The sequence below is a fragment of the Mastomys coucha genome, unplaced genomic scaffold (genome assembly GCF_008632895.1).
Source record: "Mastomys coucha isolate ucsf_1 unplaced genomic scaffold, UCSF_Mcou_1 pScaffold9, whole genome shotgun sequence".
NCBI lineage: Eukaryota > Metazoa > Chordata > Mammalia > Rodentia > Muridae > Mastomys > Mastomys coucha.
Genome location: NW_022196915.1, coordinates 1,119,253 through 1,135,215, shown reverse-complemented (window position 1 = coordinate 1,135,215; position 15,963 = coordinate 1,119,253). Strand labels below are relative to the sequence as shown.

At 42.2% G+C, this 15,963-nt stretch overlaps 1 protein-coding gene across 6 annotated transcripts in view; it reads right to left on the bottom strand.

Annotated features, from left to right (window-relative positions):
- Positions 1-15,963, bottom strand: part of Nek10 (NIMA related kinase 10) — a 228,364-nt gene that overhangs the window by 15,489 nt on the left and 196,912 nt on the right. For all 6 annotated transcript variants that reach the window (XM_031361786.1, XM_031361785.1, XM_031361787.1 and 3 more), the window contains one exon: positions 12,005-12,115. In XM_031361786.1, coding sequence (XP_031217646.1) covers positions 12,005-12,115 — 111 coding nt within the window. The remainder of the gene's footprint in view (positions 1-12,004; positions 12,116-15,963) is intronic.

Sequence of the window (15,963 nt, the reverse complement as noted above, 5' to 3'; positions counted from 1 at the left end):
CCTGGGTGTGTCAGAGCACCTGGGAGTGGAGCTTCCTCTGGGTGTCATGGGACTGGCTGCAGAGCTTGCGCCCAAGGTCTGCTTGCAAGCACATTTCTTAATACATTTTTCTAAATTACTATTAATTACCTTGGTTCTTCAAACATTAGTTCCTAACACTCTATTTTCCCAGTGACAGAATTTATTAAGTCCCCACTGTTTAATGCTCTTCTGTGCAGCTGAATTTTTAAATAGAATTTCTTAATGGAATTTTAGGCTATAAATATTTTCCAACTCTTTATACCTTTAATTCCACCCAGCACTTGGATTGGCCAAGTTTTAGTGCCTGAGTTAATATACTATTAAAACATCAAGTATTAATAAACCAGAAGCAGATGGCACAATTTGAATGGGGCAGTAGTAGTTAAATTGGATTGGCAAACTGTTTATGAGATAAGCATACCCATTGCCAATCACTTGAGAAGACTGGCAGCATAAACCACAACTCAGCAACACGTGCTGCCTCTCACCTAGAAGATGCATGGTGTGTGTGTGTGTGCGTGCATGTGCTTGTGCTTGTGTGTGCTCACATGTGCACACGCCCTCCTCTTTCCACATCCATACACCTTCTCTGTCTTCCCCTCTCCCTTTTCCTTCTATCAATATATATATGTATGCATGTATACATATATATATATATATATATATGTACACATATATGCAGCACAAACCACAACTATATATACATATATATGTACATATATATATTTGTACATATACTATACACAACTATATATACATATATATGTACATATATATTTGTACATATACTATACACAACTATATATACATATATATGTGCACATATATATACACTTTTATAACCCAATGAATGAATAAACCAATGAATGGTGATGGATGTTAGGGATGTGGTGTGACTAGGATGGAGCCTGATGGACAGTAAGGTCCATCTGTGTGCTGCTATGGTGGAAGCCATGGGGGTGAACACGTACCTCACTATATATTCTGCATCACCTTGATACATTTTAAACTAGCTATTCAGAACTATTCCATCATTGCCCAGCTGAGTCTATGAATACACAGTGCATTGTTTTCCAGTCTTCACATGAATACTACATTAGAAGAAAAGGTGGTCTTGTCCTTTTCCTTCTTGAACATTTACTGTTCTTCAGTGGTAGCTGACAACTCATATGCAGGGTGACAAGGCTGTTAGACCCTGAATGCAGAAGGATCTGATATCCCTGGGCACTCCACCTTCCTTCCAGCCTGGCTAACAGTAGTCGCTCTCACTAAGCCTTGGAATATTTCCTGTGCTCCTGAGAACAACTTCCTGGTGTTAGAATGTCTTCAGATGAAGTTGTTTCAGCAAGGGATGATCTGGATATCTGAAATGTTCACCCTCATTACAAAAATCCTATTTACTTTAACTATTAAGTGCACCTTGTAGTCCTAAAGATTCCGCAGCCACTAAAAGACCTAAAGCCTCAAGTAAAAGAATGTAACTTGTGAGCAAGGTGCCTCCAGACTGCCGTTTTAGGATTGCCAGAGAAGAGTGACTCTTTTATTGGTATTCAGCCTTTAACAGCAGGTTGTTTAAGACTTCCAGTGTTGTGTCACACTGGCACATTCCTTTAGCTTGAGGGCCACAGATTTCCAAGAATGGTCCATAGACAAAAACCACAGCCAAAAATTCACTGGTCTTGTTTTTGAACCTAGATATGATTATTTGTATTCTAGAACTTTCCAGGGGTCTTTTTTGTAGTTTAGATTCTAGGTGTAAATATTCTTTTAACAAGTTAATCCCCTTGCCCACACCACTTACTGTGTGTTACACTGACCACCCTTTTGACATTGTGGCTCATATCAGCTAATATGAGCCTATCATGTACAGTTGAGAGCTGTGCAATCAAGTTACTGAAAAGAAACAAAAAGAACACACACAAAAATCCTAAGTTGCGCCTGGGCTGCAGAATTCAGAAATGACCTTCCATGTCATGTGGGATGTCTCTCTCTCTATATATATATATCTATATCTATCTATATCTATCTATCTATCTATATATATATATATATATATATATATATATATATATATATATATATATCTCCCTGTGTGTAACAACAAGAAATGCAGAGATGGCACCATGGAAAGTGAGAGGGTTGTCAGAAGGAGTGGTGGACAAGTTCCCCCAGGTGGTGCAGAAGCTGGGAGATTCTTAGCGACCACAGCTGAACTCACTGCCACTGGCTGAGTACTTAAGATATCATGGCAAATTCAGTTTGGCTCTTACCACTCACTTCCTCACAGGGTAAGCATCATCATCATCTTGTGGATGAGGGAACGGGAAAGGCCATTTACCAGGAGCACAACAGCAACTGGAGACTCTGAACTAGAGTCCAGACCACAATCAAAGGTCAAGCGAACCTTCTAACCCTTGGCTTGAGAGACTTGAGGACAAAAAAAGATAGAATCCAAAGAGATTGATATTCAGACAAAGAAGAAAGGATGATGTTTCTAGAGATCTTGATATGGGCACAGAGAACTGAAGATGATTCTAATTCTGGATGTGCCAGATGGCAAAGTCGCTGCTGCCCAGTAGCTGGAGACACAGAGGAAACAGAATATATTTGAACTCACAGTCCATATGGCTGGAGGAAGCTATAGGTGGTTAGTATTCTCACAATGGTGTTGTGAGTACTCAGCTTGGACGAAGACCTGCCTTTACCATGCTTTCTCTCTTTGCATGACACATAAGGCCATTCCTCTGTACTAGAAAGCACGCTCAGTTCAGAAGTTCAAATGAATGCATACATTTTTGAAAAACAAGTATTAGAATATATTAGAGAAAATAGACTATGGCTGTCACCACCTGGCTCCAAGACATTCCTGGTTTGGGACAGATACTGCACCACTTAAGTGCTTAATCAATTTAGATCAAACATTCAAGGCAGAAATTACTAAGAAGCAAGCAAGGAGAGATTACAAATGCAGTCACTCAGTTTCCCAAACATCTTCTTTTTCCATATCATAAATTCTAGTTCTCTGCTGGAGACCAACTTCACAAATGGCATGGGATCTAACTAGCAAAGAGAACTCTGGAAGACACACAACCCAACATCAATGAAACCAGATGCTAGAAGTTGTTGGGAGGGGGGGGTGCAGCATAGATCATCACTGTACTTCTGCCCCTCTGTTCTAATTTCACTTAGCTCCCTTGTCCCCTGAGACTGAATGCCATGTTAGAAACCATAACATGTTGCTTAGTGTTCCATGTTCTCTAATCTACAGCTTCTTTTAGTTTCTTAGTAGCTTTTGATGAGCACTTGTCAGAAATAACCAATATCTATAGTCAATTTTTTCTTCCACAAGCCAAAGTCTTTCTTCTCCTTTTCTGCCTAGGGTCTGTAATACTAAGCTCTTACATGGACTCATGCTTGTTCTCAGTGGATGACATTATGTGCTCTCTTCAGAGGCTGCTGTATCACTTCTTCACACATATACCATGGCCAGCCCTCACCCCATGCCTCAATCCAGAAAAGGCTAATTGACTCACAGACACAGCAACCCTGACAGGCAGTCCCTTCCTTGGAAGCTGTTCTGGTTGCATCCTTATTCTTCAGCTCTTGCCTATAATAAAAACTCTTGTCTAAAACTCACCTTTCCCCTTGCCTATGCAATTTTTTTTCAGGCTCACAGGAAAAGCTCACTGGTGGCTATTGATTGTCCAGGGCCCTCACACATGTCCAGAGTTATGCTCGCTTGAGGCAAGAATGCCTCCGTTGCTCCGAAGGACACACCATGCCTGATGCCACCACTGGTTTTCACTGAAATGTACTGGTTACCAGCCTGGGAATCAGGAAAGATGAGCACAGGAGCCATGTAACATCCTTACCCTGTCTACAACCCACATTAGTTCCTCCATCTCTCTTTCTGGTTTTATAACATCACCCTTTCACTTTTCCTAGGACCTCACATTAGTTGAGGTTTGTGGGAAGCACTTCTCCCTTTCATTCTTTCTTTCCACCATTCCCTTATATCCCAGGCTGGGGTACCAGAGGAAGTGAGCTCAGTTTAATTAAGCTGAAGACAAAGCTGCCTGAGGCCCACAGCTTTAACCTCTCCTGCCATAAACCAGTATTCACTCATCCTTCCCTCTGAGATCTAGGGAATGATTCTTTCTTTCAAAAATATTGATCATGGCCTGGGGAAATCATATTAGATATTTCCCTTCTTTCCCTGGATTACAGTGCCCACAGCTAGAAGCCAAAAATGCACTTGAATAGTATGCCTGCTCTATGGGACTTTAGCTGACTGCATGCCTGGGTAAAGAGGGCCATAGATAGCTGCTAGGATAACTAGCACTTTGAAACAGCTGCACCTTGGAGGCCCACATAGATTTGCGACAGCCCAATGCCAAGTCTAAGAGATGCACAGAATGCTGGCAAACCTAATTTAGGTCCTACTTGTACAACCCAACAAGTGACTCCCAGAGCAAAGACCACACTAGGTAGATTCCAGCTACCTTCATTCTGGCTTTCACTTCCAGGTTCTGTGACAGGGTCAAGGTGAGGAAAGAGTGTTTTGATGGCATCACCTTCTGAGTTCTTTAAGATGCTTTTATTTTCTGTGTACCCATATTCTCTAGATTACAAACTGTTTTTATCAACTTGGTCTGTAAAGGACTTGGATGTGCTGCCTACGTTGAGGGCCAAAGATCTCTATGGCCTTACCAGATTCTACCCTCAGATGGGCCTGCAAAATGCTTTTTCCCCTCCAGTAGCCCCATGTGCCCCCAAATTAGCAGTGTCAACACACCCTGAGCACATGCATGCGCCCACTCCCCCTGTGTCTTCCTTGGCTCTTGTCCCAGTGGCAGCTTTTAAAGACTAGCCAGCAAGGAGAGAGTAAGAGGGGATTTTGGTGGTCCTAGTTTTGTCTGAGGCTTCTTTATAAATCCATGCCAATTCTCGGGGTGGGGGGGTGAAACTATCTGCTGTTCATGGGGGCCCAGCCTCAGTGGATCTAGACTCCTCTTGCTTTGCTCTTCTCCTCATGTCTTTGGCTGGGTTCCAGGGAAACACTTCTTTCCTCATTTTACCCAGCTGACAAGCAGATGCAAGTAACCATGCATTTTGGAGGTCTTTTCAATAGGCCTATTGGAGGGGTGATACCTGCTGGCCCCACTCTGCTGGAAGTAGCCAGATCAGACATCTCAAGTCCCCAACAGCTGTAATTGCTCTTCAGAGAGGAGAATAATGAGAACAGAAGATACTAGCTGGTCAGACAATTTGGTGATAAGGATTTCAATTGTTGTCCTTCACCAGAAGCCAGAAATGCCCTATGTTCTGTGCTAGCCAGAAGACAGACATGCCAGAAGTTATTAGGGGCTCCAGTCCCAGGTACACCTTCCTGTTATCTTTGTTCTTTTGCATAGCTCCCTGGAAGCTAAACATGAGTGTGTAAGCAAACTAACTACGCACACCTAGCACACAGACATCTCTTGCGGAGGCCAGCTAGATTGATCAGCTCCTCTCCATGCCTCAACCCAGATTCTTCCACAAACCATGAGAAATCTCTAGCTCCAGGTCAAGTCTTTTGATGGTGACATGCTCCTGCTACAGGTTTTCTTTGTCTTCAGCTCTCACCTATCTTACAACAAACTCCTTTCTGAAACTTGCCTTCTTTGTGAAGATTTCTGTTGCTGTCATAAACACCATAACCAAAAACCATGTGGGAGGACAGAGTTTATTTCAGCTCATGTCTTTCACATCACAGTTTACCATCCAAGGAAGTCAGGGCAGGAACTTAGAGTCAGGAACTGAAGCAGAGACCATGGAAGAGTGCTGCTTACCGCTTGCTCCTCTTGCCTTATTCAACCTGCTTTCTTCTTGTACCCAGGATCAACTGCCCAGGTGTAGCACCATCCAGAATGGCTAGGCTCACCAACATCAATTACTAATTAAGGAAATGTCCCATAGGCTTGCCTGTAGCTCAATTTTATGGAGGCATTTTTTTTTTCAGTTGTGGCTCCCTCTTCTCAAAGAACTTTAGCTCAGTTAAATTGAAACAAAAAACAAGTAAGCAAACAACAAAATACCTCATCCTGCCTTTGCCCATTGAATTCATTCTTTGCTTTCAGAAGCCACTGGTCCAAGATGGATTTGGTGGCCATTGGTTGTTAAGAACCCTCACACCCAGCATTTGCTCACCTGAGGGAAGAAAGCCTCTGTAACTGTCAGTTAACCCCCCCCCAACTTCTAGCATTCCTATACACATGGTCACCCACTGGAAATGCACGTTACATACATGTACACAAACAAACTTCAAATGCTCATAAAAGTAGAGATAATACACTGAACTAACTCCATGTGCCTAGCTCTCTGCTTGCACATGACCAACGTTGCCTCACTCATCTCTCTTCTATTTCCCTTCCTATGTATCTCCTTCCTTCAGGAATTAGATAACAAATTCTGAACAATAAATTTTATATTCATAACATTTCAGCATGGTTCTTGAAAGAAATATGCATTTGCTTTATTAAATTATCATTAAAATCACGTAGAACTAGACTGATTGTATTCCATGAGTTTATTTTTCACCCAGAAAAACAAACATCACATGTTCTCTCTCATTTGAGGCTTCCAACTCAGAATCTTAAGGTGTGAGAAAAAAAACCTCTAGTGACTGCAGAATCCAGGAAAACAAAAAGACATCATTGTTGGGAAGAGGATCAATAATAGTAGGACACAAGTGACCAAAAGGAAGAAATCAGAAAAATAGTGGAGCTCTAATTAGGGAAGGGGAGAAATATAACTACATCAGAAGAGGAGGGGGTAAAATAAGGGTAGGGAAGGATGGAGACGTCACAAGGAATCATAGATGAAAATGTTCTGTCTAGGCTGACAATGCTCACCCAAGAGACATAAACCGTTTTCAAAGACCCCAATACAAAAATGAAAGCCCTTTTTTGAGGTTTAGGTCAGGGCTGTCCAAGAGACTCCTAAAACAGAGTAGTCTATTGCTATTGTTTTCAGTTGCCCTCTACCTCCAGAGGTTGCTAAAGATACAACATAGTTTTATCCTGTTGCTAAAGATACAATGTACTTCAGAAAGAGGGCGGAGAGGATCCAAGCTGGATCTTACCTGAATGCCTCCTCCCTGAGGACTAGCTTTCACCGTGCCTAAAGACTTCTATGCAAACTTTCCAATAAGAGAAGCAAACAGTCCTACTCAGCCTTGAAACCACATCAACAACCAGTATGGTAAAACAATCCTAGTGATGCAGTACTGGTATGTATACTTGGGGGGGGAGACCAAAAGCTCTCTATTGGGACTTAAGATCTGCCCAAAGAGACGGAAACTGTGCCTGATACTAGAAACATAGCCTACTAACTATGGCTAGCAAACACACCGATCTTAGTGGAGAACCCACAACTGCCACTTTAAAAAACCAGCATTGTCCCTAACTACACTCTAAATCTCTGTCCACAGACCCACAGGTAAATATTGTTCTCACTCCACACCACAAAAACTTTTGTTTGCAATCCATCACAGAAAACCACAAAATTTGTAATTATAGAGCTCAATCCTAACTGATACATCTACACCTCCTGCATGTCAGACTCAGGGAACACATAGAAGAAGGAGCTAAGAGATTGTAAGCGACAGGGGAACAGGGAGCTTGCTGTGACGTTGTGTCTCATAGAACTGTCATGAAGTCTAACCATCATGTCTGACTAAACATGAGCTGAACAAGGAAAATACCAATAGACATGCAACCGTGAAAGGGGGCAAGCTCGTCAGGATTCAACCCTAGATAAGGAACTACCAGCAACTAAAGAATGTTGAAAGCAGGAAAAATAGTCTTCCCCAAGGAAGAGTACACAAGTTGGCTAGACAATACTAAATGGTCCTGACAACAAACACATATACTTTTCTAAGAAAAGTTGGAACAAGCCTTGGAGCTTTGAGAATCATACAAGGAAAAACAAAGAACTGTAAGCATGTATTGTCCCATAACATCCTTGAGCTACCTCCCTTTGAAAAGATGGGACCACCTTCCTGTGAGACATGGAGTCTCTATCCCACTTTTATAAAAACCATCTCTTCCATCAGTCTTTCTCCTGATTTGTTTTGGTAGTAGTGGGAGGCTATAGGACCTAAGGCCCTGTGTGTGTCCTTATTCCTCTATTTGCTGCAAGATCCAGAACAGGGACTGGAAAACTGTTCTGTGGAGTTAGACAGTAACTATCTCGAACTTTGGAGGACATAGGGTTTCTGACTCTGCTACTTGGCTTTGCCTGTAATGACAAAGTAACCACAGGCCAGATGGAAATGAAAGCATGTGGCTATGGAAATAAAGCTTTATTTACAAAAGTAGACAGCAGACCAGATTGGCTTGAGGACTATGGTTTGCTGATTTCACATTTAGAAGCCTGATCAGATGACGATGCAGGCTTTTCGCAGAGCTGTGTCCTACATTAAGCGGCATACACTATCAGGTGGTCCCTCTCTGTGGGACCTCCATCCTTTCTTGCCCTGGGACTGCAAACCTACAATGCTAGCTAAAGTTTGTCAATATGAAATGTCCCTTCATCAGCAACATGTTTACCTTGAAACAGAATTTAAAATAGAAAGGAAGAAAAACAATTGATTCTTTTCGGAAACAAGTCGTAAAACAATGAATGGCTTGCTTTGCATGCTCTGAGGGTAACTAAAGGGTGATTTCTTTTCCTTAGTATCTGTGTTAACTCTTGGATTCAGTGCTGTTGTCCTGCTGTGGTGGCATTCTTAGTGACGCTTCAGGGACAGCCTCAGCCTCTCAAGTCTTACAGACACTGTCAGGATTCCCAGGCAGTACTGTGCTGCCTATACTTCAAAACAGAACTTGTGCAATCTCTGCCCTGGACCAATCAACTGTGTCTCCTCAGAAACAGGGGCAGAGGACTTGAATGCTGCTTGATTAGTTTCTAGAGTGATTTAGTGAGTATATTTTTAAAAGAAAAAAAATTGTCATGAATTTACACTCACTGAAAGTGCTATTTAAAATACTGACTTGAACTAATCTTTTCTATCTTCCTCCTTCCTTTTCCCATGTTGAAAATCCCAGTTCCAAGGTCATCGTGTAGTTACTCAGTTGGCTTTGGTACCCGTGAATTAATACAGCCAAGACTAAGGAGTCTGGACCAAAGACCAGCTTAGATGAGCTAGAGAGAACAAGATTAGTTCTTAGAAATGGGCTTTTCCATGTTTGCACTCCTTCGCATAGCATACTGGGCATTGGTAAGTGATAAGTGCCATTGATAGGTGGCCACGGTCATCCCATAATAGCTCCTTCAGACCATAGATGCATAGGTGCAAGTCAAATACATGGGGGTGGGGTAGCATGGGGAATGAGGGGAGAGACAAGGATTGGGAGGTGGCAGCGAGGGTGTCTGTGTCTGACAGTGGGAGGCTTCTGTGACTGTACATGGGAGGAAACACCCATTTCTGAACAAAAGTCATTGCAAGGAAAAGACTACAAGCAAGGAGGGAAGACAGTGGTCATGACCTTCATGGGTTTAGATCTTTCTATAAAACTGTATTACTATGTCACACCAACATACAGTTTAATAAAGAGTTGAAGAAATGAAGACAGTCATACAGAATATATAAGTGCATAATATTGATGCTCCATTCACTAATGTGACTTATACATGAAACCATAGGCTAGGATGTACAAGATGCTGGGAAATCAAAGGTAAGAGACTGGCTGTACCAGGGAAACACACAGGAAGATGAAAGTTGTTTAAATCATGGGGGTGGAAAAGTGAGTTAGATATGGAAGAGGAGGCTGTGCACAGGGAAGCCTCAGCCAGGCCTCTACGGAGGAGCTGACACCTAGTTCGGGCAGCATGGTTTTACTTCACTATGTAACCTACCTTCCCTTAGAAGAATGTGACTAGGCTCATGTCTGTTGACTACACCTGAACCCCAGCTGTGAGTGTCCTCTTCCCCAAGTGGGAGGCCCCATTGGGTGTGTTGTGAGCTGCCACTACCTCATCAGAAAAGAGCTGTGGCATCCTTCACTAGACAGTCTGTCCTGCCTCCTAACCCTGCTTAAAATAAACAAAACTCACCCAGCCCCACCAGAAACCATCTGAACAAAGATGAGAATATTCTAAAGATGAATTTGTGGCCCTATCATTATCTATCAGAGTTTGAAACAAGGAAACCTCAAGGAATTGAAAGTTTCCTCAGAAATCCCATGCTAGAAGGAAAAGGCTGAAACTTGGGGGATTTGTCTCCTGGATAAAGATACCAGAGTTCAGGCGGCTTCTCAGATCCCCTTGAAAGATTAGAGCCAGGGACTGATTCATATCTCCTCCTATTTAAAATCTGCCTTCCCCTTAGGATTCTGAAGACCACTGAAGCCTGAAGGCCACTGGACCTCTGTGCCCCTCTTCCCAAGGTGGGCACACTGATTAAGTCTCTTTACCTGCCTTTCACTCTTAATTTGGCTCTTTGGTGGGCTTGAGGCAGATATGTGGGCCAGGATGGCTCAGTGAGACTCTCACATGAGCTACCCAGGTCCCTTGTTCCCCAGCAATCCTGCCTCTTTTCTCTGGCCAGGATACTGGCTAGAGATGCTCTCAGGACATAGGAAGGGAATCAAGGATGGCAGCAGGAAGAGTGATTTAAGAAAAGAAATTGGTTTCACTATCTGGAAAGAAAGAAATTCAGGGGAGCCTGCATCAGAAAGACCACAAGGACTTGCCTTCCAAGAAGGTACAAGGGAAATCCATGGAGTGGGAGGCAAATGGGCCTCTGAACACCTTCTGAGGTAGAAGCCATAAAACCAGGATTTATGCTAAATTTAAATTTGTATTTAAATTGGCTTATTCTCAGTATCACTTTAATAAGAAGATAAAAGCTAAGCATATTATAGTCTTTTGTTGGAGACTTGAGCTTCTGATGTTTAAAAATGTATTTCTTGGTATTTAGGGTGCTATATCTAAGTGTGAAGCCTCCTGTACCTCTGTTTCATCTTCACCATCTCCATGTCTTTGCTTTGTTTGCCAACACAGCCTGTGAAGGGCAGCTCACTCTCTTGTCTCTGAGGGATTGGTTTCCTTCTTTGTTTACCTACCTGCAGCCGCCTCTGGGGTATACATCAATGGTGCAGGCCTCACTGTGGCTATGTGCCAAGAAAGCAGAAACAGCCTGCTTACTTTTTTTTTTTAAATCAAAGAGCCTGGCCTATTTCCTGAGTGATAAGCTTGTGCTTAAATGTAGACTCACTAATGGGAAATAAAAAACCTTAGAGGAAGAATTTAACACAATACAATACCATCATGTAAGCATATGAGGACATTTATGGAGAGGAGGAGGAGAAGACATTGAGGGATCAAATTATCTCCAACAAGGTAACTAGACTTTTCTCGTACTGGGACCTTAAGGGACAGGACAGAGGGTTTATATGACTTCTAGGACAAAATGGGTTTCCTGTCTCCAACTCATGCCACCAGAGGTAAACAACTTTCTTCCCACTTGTTATAATTATTTAGATTCTGCATGTTTGAAGAGAAACTTTTGTTGTACCCAAATATGAAAAGGCTGCAGAATGTTGAAGATAGGAAGGGTAAGTTCATCCTGCCCCCACAGGTGATTAAAATGATGGCTTTGTATGGTCAGGTGACTGTTTCAGACAGAAAATGCAATGTAGGGGGCTCCCTGAATAGCCTTCTCAAAAATACTGGGAAAGATCCTTCAAAGGCAGGCTGTAATATACATTATTTTTAAATTAAAGACAACATTTATTCTTAAGCAAACATGTAGTGACAAGGAAAGAGCTGCATCAGTCAGCCATCTGGAAATAATAGCCACAGAAAGAAGGATGGGAAGTCAGAGGTGAGGTGGAGCCATTTGGTTAAGCATCATCCTATAACAGTAGGCAAAGATCAGGGAGCTGGGCTGGGAAGAAGACATCTCTCCGTGATAGGCACCTACATCGAGAACACATACCTTCTTAATTTCAGATTTCAGGTTACACGGGTTGCTCTGCTGGCTGAACAGGGACTTCTTGAATCTCTCTATAACCCTTCTCTTCAGATCATGGTGCAGAGCTGGAGGGAGCTGCAGAAAACAGAAGGACAGCCATTACAACCAACTCCTCCACAGTGCATCAGCCCCTACAGGAAGCATTTACACAGGGCCAGTACAACAATACACCCTCAAAACCTGAGGAAGAATCTGAGTTAGCAAACTATCTGCTATAGTTTTCATCTTCTGTATTGAGGGATGGCTCTGCTTTTTTACCTTGTCACCGTTACCCTTACTGATACCACTCTTCACATAACAGCTATGCACATGCACATTCCATTTAAGTGAAGAGCAACCTTGACAAGGGAGGTACATTCTATCATGTGTGGGTGTCTGTCACCTGCCAGAACCACACCAAGTGCCCAGCCACAGCCTTCAGAAGATATAATACTTTTTTGGACCAGGAAACACAAAATCTTGACCACTCTGTATCTGCCTGTGTGTCTGCCTGTGACAGTTCTGCTGGACAGAAACAAAATCCTAGGAGCCAGCATTCCCAAGAAAGCATGGATTATCTTTCATTGTGATCTCCATAAGATGATGTGGACTCCATAAATACATAGGCAGTTGCTGCAGGGTCTCAGAAAACAGGGGGGTTTAAAACAACCACCCAATTGCAGGGCTTTGCTGGCAGGATTTACATGGGAAATCAGAGTTCTGGTGGCACAGAGGGTGAGGTGAAGTCTGGGTGAAGAATACTGCAAAAGAAGTAAGCTAAGAATTACCAGGGGTCTCTGTCTTGATAAGCTTTTTTTTTTTTTTAATAGCTTGATATTCAAAGGAAGAGCTGAGGAGAGGGGTGCGTTGGGGTGAGATGAGTGCTCCCAATTAAAAAGAAAAAACAAAGCAAAACAGAAAACTATCAACTCAAACCAAATGATGACCAAGAGAGGCAGGAATGCTGCAGAGATGATCACACCCCAGCCCTGCTTCACCATCTAGGACTTCGGTTTGGATTGCTACATTGTAACTATTTGGAGCCAATAAAAATATGTGTACCACCATGAAGGAAGGCTGATTCAAAGCCCTCCAAATCCACGATTGTTCTTGCCTTTCACATGGACTAATGGAGGAACATGTAAGGTGAAGAAGACAGTTTTTAGCTTTGGTCTCTTTGCAAGGGAAGGGATGGAGCACTGAGAGGATGAAGACCCAGCCTAGAAAGACAGGACTTGGTGATTTCCTATTGCTTCCTACCAGTACTTTCCACCTCCCTGAAGCCAACAGCAGAGGGCAGTGATGCCCTAGGTCCAGTTAGCAACTTCCCGGCTTTATTGCAGCAAGTCTGTGAAAGGGAAAGGCTTTCCTGCTTAACTACGGAATCTTATTGAAGGTGTGGATCACCAGGGCTCAGCCTAAGGCTGGAAGGTATCAGAATAACTGTCACAGAGATCTTGACAAGTTTTGCTATTTATTTAACTTGATAAGCCTCTGGTTAACTTGGAGATTCATCAAATAGCCCCTGAATTCAATAGTAAGCTCATATCCCTAAGATCCTCACACAGGCAGTACATAAACAAGATGCTATGTCTCAGTGGGATAAATATTGTAAGCACAGTGTCCCATCCATAAAGCTTTAGTGGGAATTGAAAACTTTACATAGAATGGTAATGCTCATTTGTGGATGAAATAAGTATAATAACCTAGTCGATACAAAAACAGAACCAAAACCCACAGCTCATGCTTACCAGACACTGTGAGCACTTCTTTGTGCTTGCATTCTTGCATCTCTCCCACAGAAAACTTACAAGGCAGATTCCATTTCTAGATAAGTAAAGGATTGGTCACACACTGTCCTTCTGAGGTGTGTTTGCATCAGCCCTCTCCCTAAGCCAACAACCACTAGCACACGGCTGACATACTATACCTCACAGTTTATAAACATTCTCATGGACTCATGACATCTGAGACACACACAGGTCTCAAGAACACCCATTTTTCTGACAAAGAAAATGGTTCTAGAAAAGATAATATGTTCTTCAATTCAAACCTGAAAATGGTTTTTATTACACCACATTAAGTAATAAAAGAAGAAAAAAAAATCCTGGTCTGCATGTCTTCTCAAACTTACATCAATATGAATTCTTTCCAAAACCCTGTATTCTCTACCTAGTTATACATTAGCAAGGCACCAGCAATTTGCAGGGCTCCACTGGATAAATAGTAGACCAAAATAGCACTTTATTCTATTTTGACATTTTACTGCTTAACAATTTTTCCCTAAATGTTAAAAGCAAATGTCCTAAGAATACCATTTAAAGAAATAAAACCTCACACTTCTCTTAGAATTTAGAGTCCCTAAAAAACAGATTTGGTATGAGAAATGGAGTCATGCTTTGTACTGCTGCTGTATAATACAGTGTGGCTCACTAAGAGCCTGGGGTACATCTGCTACTGCTAACGCCCCAGTGATGGGCAATGCTGCGGGTCCTCCCCAGTCTTCCTATCTCTTCTCATGAAAACAGATATGTTGTAATTTTTTAAATTGTTAGATGATGACTTTAAAGCATTTATTTACCAAACTGATTAAAGTATAGTAGAGAAATAAAGCCAGTCTGATTCCTCCGGCTCTGTGTGTCTTACCTATGCAATAACTGCAAAGTAACATTTGAGCATTAATCTCCAGCTGCTCAAAGACACATTGATTTCCAGCATCTGAGATGAACTATTCATTGACTCCTTAGCATGCAGGCATTAAGACTGTCTTTGCAGGTTAATGAAAACCCTTCCAGGTTAAGATGTACAATTGAAGTAAGAAGAAGGTCCTAACATCCTGACTTATAAAACTGTTATAATTAGATGAGTTTTGCAGGTATGTCTCCATAGAAACTGGAGAGGAACAGAAGCAGGGTTTTCCATCAGTTTCTCCTCCAGTCCTCTGGAGGAGAGTGGAAAGGGAGTTACCTCAAGTCAATTATACTTTGGATGGGCTTCCTGTGTACAACTTGGTCCTCTGTACCAACGTATCATTGTCAGCTGTGTTCCTCCTCCCTATGAAGACACTGGCTGCATTGAGCACTGCGTGTTAAAATTCCCAGAGGGGAATCTTTCTTTGCTGGTTAGTAACACAGAGCTGAAAGTGTTTTCAAAGCACATCTGGAAAATTTACAGTCATTATGCCTGAACTTGGAGAATAGAATGAATGCATGCCACTGGCTGAAAAATACAAAACTCATCCAGCCCACTGACAATTTAAGGGAATAATGACATAGTCACAAGAGTTTCATCTTTGCTTTAACATGCATGAAATCTCATAAAGAAAGAGTATGCATCCATTAAAGAGTTTATTTACCACATAGGAATTTATATACAGAAGGTATGCTAAGTTTCAAAGGATATTTATCTCACTCAATGATTAACAGGTTAGCTAAAGAGCTATTTCTACATCTTCCTATAACACTAGGGATGTTTCCCAAAATTCCTGGGCTAGTGCATCAGTGGGCATTAATTTCAATATGATATATTTACTCTCTGATCTGGGAAGTGATGCTCATATTCGTTAACCAAGTTCTCTCCCAGATATTCACTTATATTGCTTCACATGCTTTCACGTAATCAGTCAAAGTTCTGTGTGGTTACCTAAGAGCCAGGCTAACAGCAGAAAATAGTGAGAAAAATAATCAATTTTAGATTCTTGGGTCCAGAAGGGCAGCTGACAGGGTGACTGAAAAGAATACTAGGTTTGGGGGCAACACTGGCGAGTAAGACTGATTTCCAAGCATAAGATGTCCCAAAGAGGCCCAGCAGTGGTGGCACACGCCTTTAATCCCAGCATTTGGAAGGCAGAGGCAGGAGGATTTCTGAGCTGGAGGCCAGCCTGGTCTACTGAGTGAGTTCCAGGACAGCCAGGGTTACACAGATAAACCCTGTCTCAGAAAAAA